General features: G+C 30.8%; 1 protein-coding gene and 1 long non-coding RNA gene across 3 annotated transcripts; one reads left to right on the top strand and one right to left on the bottom strand.

The window, feature by feature from the left end:
* Positions 1-47: 47 nt before the first annotated feature.
* On the bottom strand, positions 48-18,571 carry LOC117128944. Its single transcript, XR_004452397.1, has 2 exons — positions 18,365-18,571; positions 48-4,390 (listed from the first exon to the last, which is right to left on the bottom strand). It is a non-coding gene; the product is annotated as an uncharacterized LOC117128944 (long non-coding RNA).
* LOC108870103 lies at positions 9,227-21,694 on the top strand. Of its 2 annotated transcripts, XM_033281966.1 has the most exons (21): positions 9,227-10,137; positions 10,355-10,472; positions 10,567-10,830; positions 10,914-10,979; positions 11,076-11,116; positions 11,214-11,294; positions 11,371-11,717; positions 11,813-11,867; positions 11,948-12,103; positions 12,169-13,638; positions 13,724-14,012; positions 14,108-14,196; positions 14,282-14,406; positions 14,523-14,604; positions 14,684-14,801; positions 14,890-15,053; positions 15,135-15,249; positions 15,336-15,485; positions 15,561-20,852; positions 20,939-21,051; positions 21,201-21,694. In XM_033281966.1, the coding sequence occupies exons 11-19, from the start codon at positions 13,911-13,913 to the stop codon at positions 15,798-15,800; spliced, it is 1,185 nt and encodes a 394-aa protein (XP_033137857.1). In that variant the 5' UTR covers positions 9,227-10,137; positions 10,355-10,472; positions 10,567-10,830; positions 10,914-10,979; positions 11,076-11,116; positions 11,214-11,294; positions 11,371-11,717; positions 11,813-11,867; positions 11,948-12,103; positions 12,169-13,638; positions 13,724-13,910; the 3' UTR covers positions 15,801-20,852; positions 20,939-21,051; positions 21,201-21,694. The 2 variants fall into 2 exon arrangements, with proteins under 2 accessions (XP_033137857.1, XP_018510767.1); XM_018655251.2 differs by lacking the exons at positions 9,227-10,137; positions 10,355-10,472; positions 10,567-10,830; ... (6 more) ...; positions 20,939-21,051; positions 21,201-21,694 and having other exon boundaries at positions 13,341-13,638; positions 15,198-15,249; positions 15,561-15,888.
* Positions 21,695-22,314: the final 620 nt, after the last annotated feature.

Raw genomic sequence — 22,314 nt, 5'->3', positions numbered from 1 at the left:
TATTGATATTAAGATAGACTTATTAGAGAAACATAACAAATAAGAAAATGATGGGATTATAGCAAATTTACATAAAGCTCAGGAGGAATAGATAAGAGAGAACAACACAAATGAGAATACAGAAAGAAACAAAAGATCAGAGAAGACAAAAGAGCATTACAAAACTAATAAGCCTTGCAAGGTCAAGAAAAAAAATTCTAAAAAAACATTGTAGATGATTTAGTAAAAATAAAACAAAATTATTTTGTTTTTTTTTTTGAAAAAAATAGCTCAGCAAGGATAATGCCAGTAGAATACTAATATCCAAGAAATCTTCTTCTCCGTGAGATGCTTCTGCGTTCCAAAGTATATGGAGAAACAAAAAATCCTTGACAGAGAGAAATGATCATGGTTATGATCATAAATACCATGCTAATTATGATAATGATGATCATCTCATGATATAAAAGAAGAAGAGGAATGATATGATGCTTTTGCTCTGAAGTGATGATGTGAGAGGGCAGGTGAACTTGCGTTTATATAGGGAAACAAGAGGATAAAACTAACGGAAAGGAGTAGACCTCTTATTTTATTCCAAAAAAAGAAGTATATATAGAGCTAATAGAAGCTAGGCTTTTAACTGAAAAACACTGGAAGCGAGAGACGTAATAAAAACTAATAAATTCTATAAACAAATTTTTTTGTCAGCAACAATTTGTTAATAAAGTTTCGGTATGTTTTGTTTTTGAGCAACATATAGTTTCGGTATGTAAATTCCAGTTATAGATGTAACTTGTAAGTATGGAGCATAAAGAGTCTAACAATATAAATAAATAAAAATCACAACAAAATAAAAAAGTCCATAGTTTCAAAGAAAAAAAAGAAGTCCTTATACAAATGATAACTGAAATTACACGTCAAACGAATTTCGAGTTGAGAAGCACTTTAAAACCATAAAGGCTGTGGTTGTTAAAAGCAACAGACTATAGTTATGCTACTCGTTTAACACGACCCCTACAAAAAGATGGAACAACATATTCAACTTTAAGTTTAAGGGATTAGTATTTTAAGAAAGAGGTTTCACGGTGATATTTTGAAGAAAAAGAAAATATTTTTTAAAAGTAGGCTCGTTTTTCTTATCAAGATATGGCCTCTCTTTGAAGATTTTCCTTTTAGCTGAGACTGTTGATTTCTGTCAGCATTTCTTTTACCGTCTGACTTACGAAATTTGTTTTGGGTGGAATAACTTTAGATATCTCACCTTTTGAAATTTCATCTGTTCTCGTGTTACGTGCTATTTAAGAAAATTAGGGTTTCCCGTTCTCAGAAGAGTAAGTGAAGACAGCACAAAGGAAAACATTGAAATTTAAACCGCTAAGCACAAAATCAAAACTTCTGATTTATATAAAGCTAGACAGGACATTCATTGTGTTTTCATTTTGTCCTTCTCTACCTTCGGTCGTGTAAATATAATCAATAAAAGCAGCAAACATATTATCCTGTTTTTGTTCTATTCTAATAATATTTTTGTATTTATATCATATTTTAAAAATCTGTATATCTTCAAATAAATTAGTGTTTTATACTGCAGAACTGAATTCAAACGGAAAGGCGTAAGTAGATGAATACACATCTATTATTTAGTGGATGAAATACTGATTCATAGTTAGTTGTAGACGATTTTAAACATTCAATAAATAGTTGATTACAACATTATAATGTAATAAATTTGGTTACAAAAGATCATATAAAAGTTATAGGAAATACTCCACTTGGTAAGATGTACACTGGTTTAGTTCAGGGTAGTATTTCGTTTTATTTCCAGGATTTAATTCCGGCTAACCGCTGTCTTCGTTTCTGGAATTTAATCTATTTAACAGCCAATTTTAGTTTTGGATGTCGATATAGAATGTTCAAAAAAAAAAAACGATGTCGATATAGGAAGCCAGCTTAACTGTATCAATTTTGTATTCACTCAATCGAATAATAATATCTTTGTTGAGGAAAAAAAAGTAAGATATGGACAATGGTCGAAGCTCTTATAGTATTTTTCTGCCCAAGTAAGATGATGTTATCCTGTTGTTCAAAAAAAAAGATGATGTTATCTTTTCACACGAAACAAATATCATATAGTTCTCACATTACAAAGATGATATAAATAAAGTCAAATGTGAGAGACGGGTGAGTAACTGTTGTAATTCAGTTTGTACTGTGTTTAATGGCGTTTTACATGTAAGAGGAGAACAAACAAAAAAGCTGCAAATGTATAAATAGGGGTAATCATCACAAACTATGGGATGTGACAATACATTGTCAAGCTTCTGTCTCTTTCTCTATTCTTTTCTCTGATGGGCTTTTAATATTGTTATTACTTCTTGATTATTTTCAGAAACAAGGGGAAAAAAAGTAACTTTTCAAAATTGAAGAAGTAGTAGCCATGCATGCTAATGCTATTACCGATTCTTCAACGTTCAGATTGTCTAAGTCAAAGAATCTCTTATACCAATATAGAAAGTGGGACAGGACGACTTTGATCGTCAAAATTATTTAATCAGAAACTACTCTTTTGGTCAATTTAGAAAAAAAGTATATTACTCAATACTCATGCAACTTGTTTATGCTGAAGATTCGAGGGAATATATGGACGACCCTAGTAACATTTCTTCATTTTTTGTCAACAGTAACATTTCTTATTACATCGCCGTTAGGGACTTGCTAAGCTCAAGACCCTTCGAAATGCGTCTCTATTAATTGCTTTTTATTTGTTTTGTTAAATACCAGGAGATTCTAAAGTGAAACTATTAATCTTTTGGGTCTGAAACCACATCATTTGACATTAGTTTCGTTTTAAGGGCATCTCCAACCCCACTCCATATTTTACTCTAAAATTGAGAAAATGGAGTGAGAAATGGAGTAATGAACAAAAAATAGAAGGATTACTCCATTTATAGAGTAACACTTTTATTTTTTGTTCATCACTCCATTTCCCACTCCATTTTCTCAATTTTGGAGTAAAATATGGAGTGGGGTTGGAGATGCTCTAACCGTTACTCAGATTACGTGACTTCTAAGCTTTGCCTACACTTGGTATATGTATGAATTGCTTTCGACTTGTGTGATCCATTGAATTTTCATTTGACAAAACTTTGGTTTGTGATTGAAATTAAAATTCCATGTCTGATTTGAGACTGCATAAAGTATTCATACATTCTATATTATATCATAGAATGTGTTTACTAAAATAATCTTTTAAATAAAAACAGTGACCAAAAAATATATTTTATAAACTGGTTTTATGTTTAAGCCAACGGCGTTAACGTTAATATAATTTTGGTGTTTAAGAAAAAACGGTATTATACTGTTTTATAGATTTATATTTTAGAATTTTCTGCCAAAAATGTATTTTTTAACACTGTTTAGTTTCAAACCATAAAAAATAAAGTTCAAATAACGAGTTTAAAAAAAAGCTAAAAAAATTTAAAAAATCACCAGTAAGTGAATATAAAGAGTTCAAAAGAGCATAGTGACATAAATAGCTCAAAAGAGCATCGTGCTCGATTCAATTCAACACCAATAGAATTTGATTCTAACGAAGCTTGTGAACTTTTTGTGTGTGTGTGTGTTTTGTCATGTAAAAGGATGGAAGATTTTAATGGAGCTAGAAAGAGTAAAGATAAGTTGATGCCGTGGAAGAAATAAGATGCTAATGAGTTCAGTTTACATAGGTCCATGATCTATGAATCTACACGAATGGTTCCCAATAAGTTCAGGGGAGAAGGTATTTTTTACTTCTTCTTAGGCTTCTGGTTAGCTTATGTAGTGTGTCTAAACATTATATCAGCTTATGTTTGAAAGCTTATGTTTTTGGAGTTGTGCAACAAAGCTTATGATTTTATAGTTGTTAGTCTATTGTGCACCATCGCAAAGCTCTTTAAATTGTTTTATACAGTTTTTTTATGGAGTAAATTATGTGAAACCTCGCAAATCTTGTTAGTTATAATGTTTGACATTTTCATCATGTGTACACTCATGATCTCCTTACATTTTAGTGTCCATGTTCATATCTAATGTATAATCTCTATCCACAATTTTTTGTATTCACAAGTTTCAATGTCCACACAATTTTTTTTTTCTGTATCCATGTTGACGAAATACAATTTCGGTAAATTATAATTTTAAAAATTTAATTATACCTATATGGATATCAAAATGAAAAGAAAAAAGCATATGCATTTTTATACATATGTTATATATGTATTTACATATTAGCAAACAAAAATAAGGTAGAAAATATGTTGAGATAAAAAAGTTTATACTAATAATAGAATTTTCATATTTTTTTGGTAACTCTCGTAAATAAATTAAGTACTAACTAGAAACCAAAATATCTCCGAACTAAACACTATCTCAACTCAAATCTATACTAATAAAAGAGACCTTTTGAGGCTCCATAGAGCGTCCACATCAGCAAAAAAAACTTCTCCCGAAAGATGACACGTGGCATAAAATATAGTTTTACATTTTAATATTATTAATTTTCAAAAATTATTAATAATATGTAAACATACAGCATAAAAAATGGAAAAACTACATTAAACATATGTAAGATTACCATTTTTCACTTAAAAAGAAGAAGGTTTATCTCCATAATGTAACATTACTGTTTTATAAAAAAACAAAAACATTATATATAATTTTGAAGATAATAAATACTAGGTGTCTTGCCCGCATATGCGGGCTTAATCGTTTACAAATATTTATTAGTTTATTTTTTATTAATTCAAAAACCAGCATAATAACTTATTATTTATGTTTTCAAAAAAATTAAATCAAAAATATATATATATATATGTGAAAAAAAATCTAATTAAATATGTATGTTTAATTAAAATTTATTAAAGATAACATTGACTTTAACCATTGAATTTATTATAATTGTTTTATATTTTATTTTTAAATTTTATAATTGAAAAAATGTTTTAAGAAAACAACACATTATATAAGAATTATCTTATTTTTTTTAAAAAAATAATATTATTAATAAAATTTCGTTTTTGATTATATAATTAATTATATATAAAATTTATTAAGGGTATAAACGATATTAACCGCTCTAACTTTTAACGTGAGAGCTTGATTCCAATCTATACTAATAAAAGAGACCTTTTGAGGCTCCATAGAGCGTCCACATCAGCAAAAAAAACTTCTCCCGAAAGATGACACGTGGCATAAAATATAGTTTTACATTTTAATATTATTAATTTTCAAAAATTATTAATAATATGTAAACATACAGCATAAAAAATGGAAAAACTACATTAAACATATGTAAGATTACCATTTTTCACTTAAAAAGAAGAAGGTTTATCTCCATAATGTAACATTACTGTTTTATAAAAAAACAAAAACATTATATATAATTTTGAAGATAATAAATACTAGGTGTCTTGCCCGCATATGCGGGCTTAATCGTTTACAAATATTTATTAGTTTATTTTTTATTAATTCAAAAACCAGCATAATAACTTATTATTTATGTTTTCAAAAAAAATTAAATCAAAATATATATATATATATGTGAAAAAAAATCTAATTAAATATGTATGTTTAATTAAAATTTATTAAAGATAACATTGACTTTAACCATTGAATTTATTATAATTGTTTTATATTTTATTTTTAAATTTATAATTGAAAAAATGTTTTAAGAAAACAACACATTATATAAGAATTATCTTATTTTTTTTAAAAAATAATATTATTAATAAAATTTCGTTTTTGATTATATAATTAATTATATATAAAATTTATTAAGGGTATAAACGATATTAACCGCTCTAACTTTTAACGTGAGAGCTTGATTCCAAAAATTTACTTCGCAAATAATAGTATAGATATGTAAACATACAACATAAAAAATGGAAATACTACATAGAGCGTCCACATCAGCAAACAAAACTTCTCCCGAAAGATGACACGTGGCATAAAATATAGTTTTACATTTTAATATTATTAATTTTCAAAAATTATTAATAATATGTAAACATACAGCATAAAAAATGAAAAAACTACATTAAATATATGTAAGATTACCATTTTTCACTTAAAAAAAAAAGAAGGCTTATCTCCATAATGTAACATTACTGTTTTATAAAAAAACAAAAACATTATATATAATTTTGAAGATAATAAATACTAGGTGTCTTGCCCGCATATGCGGGCTTAATCGTTTACAAATATTTATTAGTTTATTTTTTATTAATTCAAAAACCAGCATAATAACTTATTATTTATGTTTTCAAAAAAATTAAATCAAAAATATATATATATGTGAAAAAAAATCTAATTAAATATGTATGTTTAATTAAAATTTATTAAAGATAACATTGACTTTAACCATTGAATTTATTATAATTGTTTTATATTTTATTTTTAAATTTTATAATTGAAAAAATGTTTTAAGAAAACAACACAATATATAAGAATTATCTTATTTTTTTTTAAAAAATAATATTATTAATAAAATTTCGTTTTTGATTATATAATTAATTATATATAAAATTTATTAAGGGTATAAACGATATTAACCGCTCTAACTTTTAACGTGAGAGCTTGATTCCAAAAATTTACTTCGCAAATAATAGTATAGATATGTAAACATACAACATAAAAAATGGAAATACTACATTAAACATATGTAAGATTACCATTTTACATTTTTAATTTTAAAAAAAATAATATGTAAACATACAACATAAAAAATAGAAAAACTACATTAAACATATGTAAGATTACCATTTTTCACTAAAAAAGACGGTTTATCTCCATAATGTAAAATTACTATTTTGCAAAAAAAACATTATATATAATTTCGAAAATAATAAATAATATGAAAACATACAACATAAAAAAATGGGAATACTACATTAAACATATGTAAGATTACCATTTTATATTTAAAAATAACAATAATATGTAAACATACAACATAAAAAAAATGGAAAAACTACATTAAACATATGTTAGATTTCCATTTTTCACTAAAAAAAAGCGGCTTATCTCCATAATGTAACATTACCATTTTATATAAAATGAAAAAAACATAAATATAACTATTTGACTATTTGTCCAAGTTCTTCTATTAAACATTGCCGTTTTACATTAAAAATGTAAAAATACCCTAAGATTTAAACATCTATCTTAAAATATAAAATATAGATATTAACTAAATATAAAGTATAAGAAAGAGAAATACTCAATATATATAAAAATAAATAATAAGTAAATATTATAAATATATAAATATACGAATTATATATACAATAATAAGTACATGCACAATTTTTAAAAAATGGAAAGAGTACATTAAATATTAAACATCTATCTTAAAATGTAAAATATAGATATTAAGTAAATAAAAAGTATAAGAAAAAGAAATACACAACTTAAAAACAATGGAAAAAGTATATTAAGATTTAAACATCTATCTTAAAATATAAAATATAGATATTACGCAAATAGAAAGTATAAGAAAAGGAAATACACAATTTAAAAAATGGAAAAAGTACATTAGTATTTAAACATCTATTTTAAAATGTAAATCTATCTTAAATTATAAAACTATTAGTAAATAGAAAGTATAAGAAATAGAAATACACAATATAAAGAAAAATAAATAATAAGTAAATATATATTATAAGAAAATACCCAATTTAAAAAATGGAAAATTACATTAAGATTTAAAAATATATCTTAAAATTTAAAATATAGATATTACGTAAATAGAAAGTATAACAAATGGAAATATACAATTTAAAAAAAAATGGAAAACGTACATTAAGATTTAAACATCTATCTTAAAATGTAAAATAGAGATATTAAGTAAATAAAAAGTACAAGAAATGGAAATACATATACAGGAAAATAAATAATAAGTAAATAATATAAATATATAATATATGAATTATATATATAATAATAAGTAAATACACAATTTTTTTTAAAAATGGAAAAAATTCATTAAGCATTAAACATCTATCTTAAAATATAAAATATATGATAAAAGTAAATACACAATTTAAAAAAAAAATGTAAAAAGTACATTAAGATTTAAATATCTATTTTAAAATATAAAATATAGATATTACGTAAATAAAAAATATAAGAAATGGAAATAAACATTTTAAAAAATGAAAAAAAGTACATTAAGATTTAATCATCGATCTTAAAATGTACATCTATCTTAAAATGATAGTAAATTATATAAAAATGGAAATACCACATTTAACAAAAAAAAATAAAAATGTATAGTTTTACATCAAGAAAGTCCCTATAAAACTCATTATTCCATCAACATCAACCTCACTTTATCAAGGAAAACTTCAAAGCACTCGAGCAAAAAAATGATTCCACCATCAACTCTTGCCGTCCCAAAAACCTTTAATGACCTTGAAAGAGATTTTTTATAACAACGAACTTTTTGTTAGGTGGATTCATTGTTGGGAAACCCGCAACTTTCAAAAACCAAACTTATTCATGGGAATTGAATTGCTTTTCATAGACTCAAAGGTATTCTTACAAATTTAAATTAATCAAATCCATAATTTTATTGTTAATATTCGTACTAACTCTTTCATGATCAAACCATTACAGTTAATAATCATTCAAGCGTTTATCCCGAAACACTTCCTTCCTCGCCAAATCAGGTGTTGGTTCATGTTGGTTTAGTATTGTTTTTGGTTTATTAACCAGTTTAGGATGGTCCTATTGTAAATATAATTTAAGTTGGTTTAGCATATATTATGCTTAAAATAACTTAAATTAAATAATAGTAATAGTATGCTTAAAATATAATTTTAGAGAGTTTTCAAATATAGTTTACAGAACATTATAGGTGATGAATTTAATTTATTAAATTCGTTTATTAATTAAAACTAAGTTTTTTAAAAACATAATGAGTTATAAATATGAGTACAACATGAAGACAAAAATATAAATATTTGATTTTCAAGATAAGAAATTCAGCCTTTATTCAGTTACTCAATATATAATATCTTAAATTTTTTTTAAAATATACATAATTTATATATATAAATTAATCTTCCAAACTTAAACTAATATATTATATATGAATAATGTTTTTAAATAAAAATAATTTCTGATTTAAAAAAATAAAAACAACAAATGGTTATTTTCAAATAATGGATGTAATTTACATTATACTATCATTTAACAAGTATTAGATACTTTTTGATATATCATTATTTTCTATTTCCAGAAAACAATAAATTGTTAAACATCAATATCATCTAGGTTAAGTATACGAACAACACAAATTCAAACATCACAAAAAATATTTACATAAACATTATAATACAATAATTTAATCAAAAAATACAATTAAAAAAACAATATTCAAAAGAATAGTTATATACTTAATATTTGAAAATCAAAGATATTTTTGCTAAAATTTTACTTACCTGGCTAAGGAGATCGTCCATCTTTTTACGGATCGATAGATTGTTGAGCATGTGGTCGAACCGAAAATACTCTGCAGTTTAATTAAATATCTAAAACATTTATTCAAATACTCAACAAATAGTTTTGCTAAATATGATAACTAAATAGCCAACAAAATTACAAAAAAATATTTAAACAGTAAAAAATATGTTACTTTAACGTGTTAAAATTTAAAAATAAATTTTAATTATGACATGCATCTTAACATTTATATAAATATATATCATAACCTAAATATAAATAATTTAACAACTTAAATTAGAAAAAAATAAAAATCCCGGGCGTAGCCCGGGTTAATCCCTAGTCTTTATATATAAAATAGAGTCCTTTCTCTCCTTAGAGAGCCACCTAGGATGCCACATCAGAAATTCTAGCTCTGTGAGATCGGCATCTGTTCTCTCTCACCAAAACTCACCGTATCACCTGTTGTTCACAGTTTTGCATTTGTTGCAAGCGTCTCTTCTAATTCTTCTCCCGTTTCTCTACTCTTGATCATTCATTCCTCTTCTTTAAATCCTATATGCGTGAGCCATAATACCCTTCCAAATTCCTCTCTTTCTCCAATAATATAAACATGTCTGTCGAAGATTTTACCGAATCAAATTGTACAACATCCATTCACCAAAAATCAATCGACAGGTATGAAATTGGCTCAAACGTCCGGAAAGTCTCCGGTTGCTTTATATTTCAACGATGGTTCATCGGAGTCAGAATTAGACTTCCATTTGACCTATTTCTAGGAGGCTGTGTTATTGGGGTTTCGGTGTGTTATTGGGCTTCATATTGTCTTACAAGAAAACCAGCCCAGATTGCGTGAATCACTAATGTTCTTGATCCTCATCGTTTCCTGATTTAGGGTTCCACCATAGTCGTTGATATCCGCCATTAGAGACATGATGAAGGGTTCCACCACGATCGTCTAAATCGGCCATTAGAGAGACTGAGATGCAGATGTCTGTGTGACGAATCCGTTGGTTGGGTTTCGATCAGTCCTTTCGCCTTCTTTCCATCCATCACAGTAAACGAGATAGTAAACAGCAGTGTTTGTTTGATTTTCTTAATTTCTAGATTACAAGTTTATACTATGGGATGGATAATGTGAGGAAACCTGTTGTGAATCCTTTTAGCTCGGATTTACCCGGGGATGACGACTTACTAATGTGCCTCAACTAAAGACAATGTAAGTCAAAACTCTCTCTTGCCACATCTATTTGACTCTAATGATTGGATCAAGATCTCACTTTAAAATATGTTTTGTTGCTGAGATTTAAGCTTAAACATGTTAAGTGGTCCAATTCCAGATACATTTACGAATCTGGATTATACCTTTACGTAAGTCTTCAAATTATCAAAGTTTTGTTGATGATTTAACCCGTTGCTTGGAAAAAAAAAACTAATTATTTTTGGTGCTTTAGGTTCTTGAGTAATAACTACTTAACAAGTGAAGTTCCTCTATTTGTCCTCAACAGTAGAGCCATGCTGTAAGCAAATAACTACTTACACCCGGTTTCCTGTCTAAGACAAGACATAGTATGCATAATCAAGTGCTTATTGTGTCGTTTCTTGATCTGTTTCAGGGTGATTGTTGCTACAAACATTAACCCAAAAATGGTTTGAGGTATTGAGTTGCTTCAGATTATTGAGTATTATCTGATCTTATATACATAGATTGCTAGACCTCTTTAATACACTGCTCAAACTGTCATTATGTATAGGCCGTTTGTTCCTTAATTCCACTTCGGGAATACACATTTACTTAGACAATGAAACAAATGCAGGAGAACATGTATTTACAGGTAAGTTAATCGGTTATTTTATATAGATGTGTCTTCATGCATGTAATCCGACTGAGCACTGTGTATATATATCTAGGTTGGTCACCAGAGACACTGGTCTTCCATCGGCCGCACCACCCCTGAGAGGGTATGCAAAGGTTGAGCCCCTACAATAGCTGAGCTCAATAGTTTTATCATCACTGCACCGTCGCAGGTAAAGTAGCTACCCATGTTGTTTTAATATTTGAATGGTGTGATTCTGTCTATAAACCTGATATATAACATGCTAAATATTGAGTTCATATGCACTGAGAGTTACTCGCGTCAACCTAGAGAAAGGATGGCGTTACGTCGCTTGCTCTGAATGCACCAAAAGCTGCAGCGCACTGACTCCTCATTTGCATGTGTGCGATGCGATAGTGCTCATGCTGTTGGTGCTCTCCGGTATGTAACATCGTTTATTATACAATTTTGTTTCTCTTCGTATGTGTATTCATAAGAATCAATATTTTTATTTTGAGAAATGCTTATTTTCTCAGCTACAGAATAGAGATGAACATTGCTGATGATACTGCTGAAGCTGGTCAAATGTTGGTAAGTTTGAAGTTTGCCTCTTATTGTCTTTATCATCTACTATTTTCTAACACATTTACGATATTTCCTCCGACAAATAGGCTGAAAAAGGTGTGAACCTTGAGGACTCTCGGATGCCTCTGTTTATTACATACATGGAAGGAAAGACACACGGCGAGCCATCAGACATTCACCATCACACGCATTTTTTATGAACGTGATCGTGTGCCCCTCCCTGACTTCGTTGACAATGTAAGGTAATGGTGCTTATATGTTACACTCTTTGACTATGTGTTTATTTATAACCATCCGACTGTAACAGGGAGGGTACGATAATGATGGTGGCGACATGCCAGGTGATAATCCAATTCCTTAGTGGTGAAGCAGCTTTGAATGGTGGTACGGATACAAATGGTGATGTGTCAAACAAGGTGGCCAATCCAGCTTTGCAGGTTGTCAAGATCTTTGAGCGTTAAATACTCTGTATTTAGATAATGCTTATGCATGAGCTTTCCTTTTCACGTTTTCGTTTTCTCTACTTTTGACTTTCACCACTTAGTGGGTTCTATGTTTGAGTCGAACAAACTTCTTATTTCATATTAAAAATATCTTTAAGCTTCATGATCTGATTCCAAACCATGTGCCTAAATTGACCTCGATGAATACTCTAGAGTTCGAGAAATGGCTTTAGGCTTTATGATCTAACTCCAAACCATGTGCCTAAATTTGACCACTATCAATACACGTCGAGTTTGAATTACGTAAACCCATTTTTCATTTGTTTGAATTAGCAAAACGTGTTTATATATATATATATATATATATTTATTTATTTATTGTGTACAATCTTATTATCGATTGGAGTTTGTATATTATGTTTAATTAACCAATTTATGCTTAGCATTTAGGTAGTAGATGTGTACATTCTTTCGTGTATTCTGAATAAGGTGTCATTCTTATTAGGTCTCACCAATATTTTCACATTTTATAATTCAACTTCTTACGTTTGATGAGAATTCAAACTATTTTCTGGTTAATAAACTCACCTGTAAGTATGGCAATTTGTTTGGGGAAATAGAGCATTAGCAAAGCATCAAACAACGACAAAAATTAAGTCAACATATTTTTGTATTATCTATTTTTTTTCTGTACAGTACACTGATAATACTATATAGTCCCCAGATCTTACCCATGGCAACATGGATATTTGCCATGGGTCCAAAATTTTTTTTGTGTTGTTTAAAGATCGATTTTAATCTGTTAAATTATTAAAAATCTTATATATAATGAGGCACTTTTGCCTCTCCTAAAGCTATCCACGCGTCCATGTTTTAAATACTGTGGGTCCCCTGTCAAAATCGGAAATGGGTTCGTCTTTATTTACTTCAAATGTGTTTGGTCGTAGTCTCTTTGAAAGCCTGTTTTTTAAAAAGGTTTTGGCCCACTTAATATCTTCAGCGTTTAGTTTAGTTAAAGCTCAAAACGTTGTGTTTTGTGGCCTCTCCTAGCTCTCCATCTGATTAGGGTTCCATCCTTCTCTTTTTTTCCTTATAGATCTCGGCCCGCCGTTTTCGCCTGTCACGATCTGTACAAAGCGTGTTTATCTTCTCATCTCTTCACCTCCCCAATCGATCTATCTTTATTACTTAAATTTCTGGAATAAATGTTAATCCCATTCAATCCATTCTCGGTTTCGACGCTTCCGCTTTCTTTTTCTGAAAGCTATATATATCAGCGGTTTGACATCATGCTTGAATTCATGGGAATCACTCTGCTCTTTCTTGATGAGAAGGTCCGGTAACGATTAGGGTTTTTCCCTTTGATTTTTTAATTTTCCTTATCACCAGCTAATCTAAATCTTCACTCTTCGATTGCAGAATTCAGTTCACTCTTCGATTGCAGAATTCAGTTATACATAGATTCATTCCTGCTGGTCGCTCCCCTTATTACCGTCCGTTACTGAAAGCGGGCTCAGTCATGAGAGTATCGCGCTATGAGGTTGCAAGATGTACAAGATAACGGACCATCCTTTCGTGATCCGGTTTATCCCTCAAACAACCATTGATGAAGTTTTCGATAAAGCTCCCGTTATCAACGTTGAGAAATTCATACTACGGAAGTTTGACCCTCTCCAAGCTCTCGCAAACACTAATTTGGAGCTCCCCGGTTAGTTCTCCGTAAACGTTTGCTACTTTTGTTGTTACGTCATTATATGTTGTTCATTGAAAATAAATTAATTTAATTTGTGCATCGCAACGCAGATTGTTGGGCAGATTCAATCTGTTCAAGATTCGGACCTAGCGGCTGCTGGAGTGATGACTCGAGTTGTTGTCCCTTTTTTGATTGAACCGTAAGTAATTAAATCCGTTATTTAGTTTCCATTTCTTACAAAATATCTTCTTCATGGTAAAAACTTATTCCCATACGCATAACAGGATGGTGGTCGTGTACCTCTCTTTGTGGGATGATGTTGCATCAATGTTTAGGGGTCTTATCAGCTCAGGTGATAGGACACAGTCTGTCATGGTGGTCACAACTGTGAATCCCAAAATATTTGGAGGTTTGTAAACTCTCACTTTCGTAATTGTATTTTATAATTGTTTGTTAATTTATATACTTATAAGAGCTATAATAATGGCCCACTTTGTGCTATCCGAAACACTCTTTATCCCGCAGGTAACCTATACCTCAACGCAACCCCAGCGACGAAATTTGATTTCGACCCAGCTCTACAAGCTATCGCGGAGTTTACGGCCAGGTCTCAACTCATCACGCTTTTGTGTTAGAGTAATATTTATTCTTATAGTAACGTAACGTCTTCTGCCCTCTGGTTTCAGCTTAAAAGGCCCATCGGGAGAAGCTTTTCCTTGCATCGACACCAAACATGGCATAAAAAAGAAGGAAGTTGTCTCCATAGGAGAGCGAAACAAGTTCATTACCAACTCTGATGAACAGGTAACATTCGTAGATCCAAACAAGTTTATTTTATGTTTGTTTTTTAGACAAAAAATTACTTAAAAATAAATCTAATTCCTTGATGCAGACACATGAAGCTGATTTAATTTGCAAGGCTCGGGCTGTGGAAGTTCTGCAACAGAATGGTTGGTTTTTCATTTCTTGCACTGGCTGCAGCAAGAAGCTTGACAAGTTTGGGAGTTCTCTCCGTTGCAACCGTTGTGCTAATCCCAACGTCACAGGGGTTATAAAGTAGGAACTTGCTGTTACTCAATGTGTGAGATTAAAAACTATTTTTCCACCTTACATCTTTTATGTGACACTCTGTTTCAGATACCGTGTCGAGCTTTTCGTTGATGATGGGGATGATAATGCCATTTTTGTGGTCTTCGACAGGGAGATGGTGAAGCTGACTAAGCAGGATGCACCTGGCCTGACTCTAGATGAGGTTTGTAACTTTCTACTCAGACGATGTGCTGATCGAATACAGCTCTCACAAACTCACTTTATTTTCTATGTTTGGAACGACTGCAGATGAATGGGGGTGGGAGCGAGGAACTCCCGCAAAGTGTTAAAGACCTTGCTGGGAAAATTTTTGTTTTCCATATACGTGTGACACCATTAATTTTTTCCCCAAGCCACCCTATCACTGTCTCTTCAATCATGGACAGCATCCCTCCCGAGGTATTACATATAAGATTGTTTGGATTGCCTTATGAACTAAGTAATTTCACAATAACATAATTTAAACTTTAGCAGACGTTCAAGATTACTGCAGATGAATTTGTTCAGGTGGAAGGTGGTGAAGCATCAGCATCTGCCAGCAAGAATGTTAAAGGTGAAGCTTATGAAACAAGTCCATCGCTGATGGAGGCGCAGAAGGCACCCGTAAACACCCCCGTGAGTGAAGTTAAAAAGCTGGACCACCGTCAACCAACCTATGCTTTCGTTTCTTCTATGCACTTTTCTTATTTAGACTTTCCATTTTCTCTGTTTTAAGGCTTTTTTTTACAAGACAAATGCTTTTTAATGTTTAAATACAAAAGGGTTGACGGAATATTTAGCATCGTTGTTATAAAATTCACAACATGCCACTAGCATCGCGAACCAAAATACAAAATAAACGTTAAAGAATGCAACATACGTGTCGTTGCCACGCGAACTAATTACAACCAATTCCTCTAAATATATTGTAGTCAAGATCTTACTCGAACGGACAGGTTATCAATATACATGAGTAGGTTTTAGAACAATTAAGCTTTATTTTTTTTGTTAAAGGATTTAAAAAAAAAAAATCATCATAAGTCCAACAACACGAATTCAAAATTAAATTCCCATAAATACGGAACTCTTCAAAAACAAAAACCACACAATTCTTATAAGTGACCAACATTTAATAATAATAAAAATACAGAAAAACAAACGAGTGTAGTGACATATGTTTGAATTATACATTTGACATTGAGCTATACTAAATTTGTTTCTACACAACCAAATTTAACAGAGACAAAGTATAATATTTTAATATGGCACCATCTTTTGCATTCCACTCAAAACACATCTATATTTTATTTTGGAACCTGCTGCACACCATGCATCTTCCTGATGCGTAACACAAAGTTACGAGGATTTATTTTCAATCAATTAATAATTTTGTAAATGATTTCCATAATTATGGGTTCCAATTAAACTAAAATTTACAACTACGCGAAGAGTCTACGCTAACCTACTAAACTTTTTTCTCATCATTTCTGAATCCATACGAGGATAAAAAATTGAGCTCCCTCCACATAAGAAATAATCTGCCTTCTGCTAAGAATCATATTTGAAATTTCTAGATATACGTATGTTCAGTTTAACCATTGTTCAATTCCATTTCAAGGTAAAAAAATATCAACCATAACACAACTGCACTTAAAGAATTAAAGAAATGATTCTCTCTTCTTCTTATGCATCTCATCTCATCACTCTTCTTCTTCATAAACATCTCTTCGCTCTTTTTCTACACTCCACATCCCTCAATCTAACCAATCGCAACATCTCAAAAATTTCTAACATCCCCGCGCTTGCGCGGGGCTAAGCCCCTAGTAACTCATAATTAAGTAAACCTAATTTATTTATTACATAATAAAACAATAAAAAATCTGTACATTCACCATTAGTTTTGAGATATTTTTTTCTATTTGTTTCAGGTAGTGTTTTGAAAATCGGACCAGACGTTGATTCGGCATTGTAACTAGATCAATGATCGGACCGGTCTAACTGGTTCAACTGGATTTTAAATTTTATATTAAGTAACTATTATATGTATAACATAAAATGATTTTTATAAAATTTTATATAATTATTAGAATCTAAAAATGATATGAAAACAAAAATATTATTTTTCAAATAATATAAAATAATGGAAATAATTTATTTACATAGATACTTAGAAAACAATATGATTTTTTAATGAAATGTTTTTAAAGTTTGCAGTTTAGAAAAATACTTGAATTTGAAAAAATAGGAATTTAATATCAATCTTGAACACTGGTTTTAGCGAATTTTACCGGTTTTTGACCGAGTTTGCCAATTTAACTCAAATCCAGTTTTTTAGTATACCCCGAAATCGAATAGATGGTCGAGTCATGGTCTGACCGGCCTGTTTGGTCCAGCCGGTCGGTCTGGTCCAGTTTTCAAAACATTGGTTTCAGGTTTTGGAGTTCAAGTTAAAAGAAATGGAGTAAAGAAAAATATAAAAAATATTTATAAAAGGATCCATATTCTGTGCTTCACCGAGAGTTATTATATTGGTTAAGACGACACTGTATGCATTATCAACCTTTCCTCCAAAGTCTACATGGCGTAGAGCATTAGCATTAGGATTAGGATTATGCTCTACATTATCTGATCAATATTTAGTAGAATAGTATTTAGAAAAACATTTACCAAATACTAATGTTCTCCTAATGTTCTCTGGCCAATACTCTCATCTAAAGCTTTTAGAATAGCATTTGCATTTATAATTTATAAAAGTAAGAAAAATATATAATTAATTTATTTATTTTATTTAATAATATCATAAAATTATTTTTATATCCAGAAAATAAAATGTATGTTACAATTAAATTATATTTTAAATGTGAAATCTTATTTTTAAAAATAGATATTTTAATTGTAATTTTTTAAAAAAAATAATATTTCCCATATAAACATAATTGAAATTATTAAATAAAATAAATAAATTATATTTCTTATATTAATATATTTTTATATATATATTAGAAATATATTAATTAGAAATTAATATTTTATATATTATATACTAATTTTGATAATAATTTTAAATAGCATATTCATACTACTCTATCAATCATTCTATTCAACAGTTTAGCAAAAGCATACAGTTTTTGCAGCATACTACTTCTATAGCATATTCTTACTGCTTTATCTTCTACTCTACCAATCAAAGACCATAGTATATTCACATCACTTTCTTAAATATAAACATTAAGTACAATAAAGTTATATTTTGCGCGTAGCGCGGACCGACCCTGGTAGTATATAAGTTATCCATTAACAATGGAAGAGGGCATTTTCGTTCTAGATGTGACTTGGTTTCAGGAAAAAGTGCTTTTCCAGCTCATTGTGTCTCTTTGTGTAAAAAAGATGAAAACGTGTCTGATTGTATAATGCACTCCAAAAAAAAAAAAAAAGTTTTCAACATCATTTAAATTTCTGGCTCTACTATTGGGGTTTCTTTCGGCCCATATAACTTATATGACCAACCTCTTAGTCGAAGGTTGATTACGCATTCAAAGGAATGGTAGACTCTCTTCCTTCTCTCTTAAGATTCCTTGAAAGAGAAAGACTGAGTCGTGGTGGTTCCTTTCCTCTCCCTTCCTTCTGATCTGTGATATTGACTCCAGTGCACACGGTGATCTCTTCCACGGTGTAGCTGGCTTAGACTCTGGTGTTTCCGCGATCTTCTAGGTGGAATCATCCAGCTTGGGTTTTGGCGGTTTTTGATGGCTTACTCTCGGGATTAAGCTCCGCTAGTTTCGCTTTGTCTTTCTTACCATCGATTGATTTTCTCTTCGGACAGTAAGTCCGAGTTCGTTTGGAGGATTGATCTTGATTAAAGTTTGGTTTTTTATGAAGAAAAGTATGGGTTTGGATGAGATCTCGGTTCTAACCGATTGATACTCTCCAAAGCTCAGGGTACGTGTTTAACTGATGAAGCCTTTAGCTTTCAATACAGTCGTTGGAGGTGGCTTTTTCGGTGGTGGTTCTGGTTGAGTTCCCGGTGGATTCCGGAGTTTTAAACGCTTTGTTTGGTTCGGTGGAGAAGATTGAAGTCGAAAAAGACAGTGGAGTTTCGTGGTTCCGAGATGACTCCGGTGGGAGATAGGGTTTCCGGTGAATCGTCCGCTGCGTACCGACGTTGATTTGCGAGGCGGCAAAAACGATAAAGGCATGTGCGACACGTGGGCACTCTTTGTTAGGGTTGGAACACATTATTGACAGTACATGTCGTTTTTTTGTTGGGTTGCCTGTTTGTTGGGCTTTGGGTTTGGATTCCCTTTTGTTTGGACCTTTGTTTAGGGTTTCCTTTGTAATATTTTTTGGACCTTGTTGTTTTTTGGGCTTTGGTTCTGTTAATAAATATCAGAGAAAAAAAAAAAAAAAACTTATATGACCAAGACCCATATTTGGTTAACGAATAGGTTTACGGTTGAGCCTCGATTTCTACTAACTATTTTATTCTCGTGAACTTATTATTAAAATGCATTAAAATATCATATGATTTGGTACAAGTTCCACTTTGGGATAGACTGGTACATAAACTTTCAAAGCTTCTATCACCACTCACCAATGTAAGTATGCTATATAGTATTCAGAAATGATGTTTCAAAGGAACGCCTTACGAACATGACTTGACCGGCTAGGGCATTTTGCTAAATGTCCAATTTACTCTCGACGACTTTATACACACTCACACATCAAAACCAAACACCTTTTGTGTTTGTATTTTACTTCTTCAAAAGCAAAGTTTGAAGATTCAAGAAAAAGCTAAAGCTTCTTCATCTCTCTGAAATCGAGATACAAACGAGAGCTTGTTGTAGTGACGAAGATGGTTTTTACTCCATACCGACCAGATTTACTCATAATCTACAACTCTCAGGATCTTTCTCTTTCTCAACATTTGGTAATACACTTTCTTCACTCAACGTTTGTGGTTTCCTGGAATAGATTGGAACTTTCTTCTTCAAACCATGTTTTGTTTATATACTGTAAAAATTGTAGATAATCTTGATAAGATAATTGTAGATAAACTGTAAACCAGCTTTAAACTTTGCTTCTTCAGTTCTTTATCTCACTTGGTTTTGGTTCTGCTTTATTCAATATTTTTATTATTTTACTGTTCTATTTAATTCTTAATTTTCCTCCACTCTTCTTGATGTTCATTAGCTCTGTTCAACATTTACCTTCTTTTCATTCATCTGCTTTTTTTAATATATATATTTTAGGGTTTGGTTATGTTCTCCATTTCGATTCTGTTTCCGATCTCTGTAGGATTTGTGTCTGTTGCTGATTTATTAGAGTTTGGTTGTGTTTGCTCTCTTACGGTTTGGTTATGTGTCCGGTCTCTTAGGGTTTTGGTTCTGTTACTTGTTTTCTAGGGTTTGGCTCCGTTCCTTGATTTCTAAGGCTTTGGCTATGCTAGATATCTTAGGGTTTCTGATTCCTCTGCTCTTGACGAGACACGATTAGCTTCGAGGATGTTGGTCTAAGTTTATCACAGACAATGATCCCATGGACGGAGACTTTCTCTTGTTTTCCTACGATGGTTATAGAACCTTCTTCTTGGTAAGCATTTTCCGGGATGGGTTGCCTGTGAAACCCAAAGCTCCAGTCAATATTCAAGAAATTTCAGACGAGGATGAAACAGCTGATGATGATGATAAAGAAGATAACGATCAGAACATGATCATTTCTCTTTCTTCGGGAAGCAGCGAAGAAGACAATGTTGATACGTTGACAAAGCTCATGGAAGTTCAAGGAGAGGTACAACTAACCTATTATCTTGATTTCGTTTTGATCAGAATGTGTTGATCTTACTATGAGTACTTATCTGAGTGATGTTTCATTAGTTACGTCTTCGCAAAGGAAACCTGCTGAAGCTATTGGTGATCCAGAGATGTATTTTGGTGATCCCTCTAACCCTTTCTTTATCGCAACTTCGACGTGTAGCGGTAGTGTGTTGGTAAGAATCTTCATCTTAAGTTCTTTTTTTTCTCTTCTTATAATTCAACTATAGCCCTGTTCGTTTGGTTTTCTCTGTGGCTGCGTTCAGCGGCAAATATATATACAGGAAACAAAATTATTCACGGATTGTCTTTGTAACTTGTGTAGCTGGTTTTAAAAAAACAACCGCATCTTCCGACTTTTCCGTCGCCGAATATTACAGCGTCACAAAACTCTATCAATTTTTAGTCGCAGTGCTTTAAACCTCCTATTCTGACAACCACGAAAGGCAGAAATCATCACCATATAGTGTATTTATTTAGTCGCAGAGAAAACCAAAAAGAACATGGCTATAAGCAAGTAATAAAAGACCATGACTTAAAGTTTGGTGGCACAATCAAGTTCATCGATGGATTTGGCGAATTAGAGGGAAAGATTGGAAACTGGAAAGATAGTATTGTAGTTAACAAGTGGAAAGAAATCTACGAAAGAAATGATGCAACGCCTGAATACTATTTTAACCTTGTGTTCATTTAAATCTTCTTACGGTCTTGGATTTGCAGTTGTCTTCATTTAAATCTTCTGTTGCATGTGTAACGTAAACAATGGAGTATGACTCAATTTTCTTCTTGAGTTAATCTTAGTCTTTTTCTTTTAGAGGCTTTTGTGTTGTCCTTTTGTCTCATAATTAAGATCTTATGTCGAAACTTGATGTTTGGTTAGTTATATTTAGAGTTCCAAAAAAAAAAAAGTTAGTTATATTTGAAAAGGAAACAATTTTTTCAAAAAAAAAACTTGATGTTTGGTTTTGAGTTTTTTTTTTTTTTTAACACTTTGTTTTATTAAAACTGTTTCAAAACATATTACATCAGAAGAATACAACAAAACGATTATGAAAAACTAATGGTTCTTCCAGCACTGGAATCACATGAAGATAATCATCATTGATGACACATTAGCCATACCAAACTAATCTTGCTTTAAACAAATGTAGATTAGGTGTTTCCGTTCCAATAATAGCAGACAGACTCCTAATACCTTTACTGAAAACATGACATAAATCTCATCGTTTACATAGGTCTTCATCTTCAACTGCCTTTATCAAATTTGTCTCAGATTAGTTTCAGTTAAGCTATTCTCGAGCAAACTTGAAATGCAAACACAAACCAGATAAATAATGGGGACTGATGGTTCATAACCAATATCCCAAAATGAAACTTGATCCACTTCCTTGCACGACAAGAAAGAAAGACCAAAGCAACACCAATAACTCCACATAAGA

This window comes from Brassica rapa, chromosome A10 (genome assembly GCF_000309985.2).
Source record: "Brassica rapa cultivar Chiifu-401-42 chromosome A10, CAAS_Brap_v3.01, whole genome shotgun sequence".
NCBI lineage: Eukaryota > Viridiplantae > Streptophyta > Magnoliopsida > Brassicales > Brassicaceae > Brassica > Brassica rapa.
The sequence above is the reverse complement of the archived record's forward strand: the minus strand, read 5'-3'. Positions and strand labels throughout refer to the sequence as shown.

Bases quoted from the DNA above. Each gene is read 5' to 3' on its own strand.
- LOC108870103 (XM_033281966.1), top strand. From the start codon at position 13,911: ATGAAGTTTTCGATAAAGCTCCCGTTATCAACGTTGAGAAATTCATAC. The intron at 14,013-14,107 runs GTTAGTTCTCCG...ATCGCAACGCAG, and splicing joins CACTAATTTGGAGCTCCCCG to ATTGTTGGGCAGATTCAATC. The intron at 15,250-15,335 runs GTTTGTAACTTT...GAACGACTGCAG, and splicing joins CTGGCCTGACTCTAGATGAG to ATGAATGGGGGTGGGAGCGA.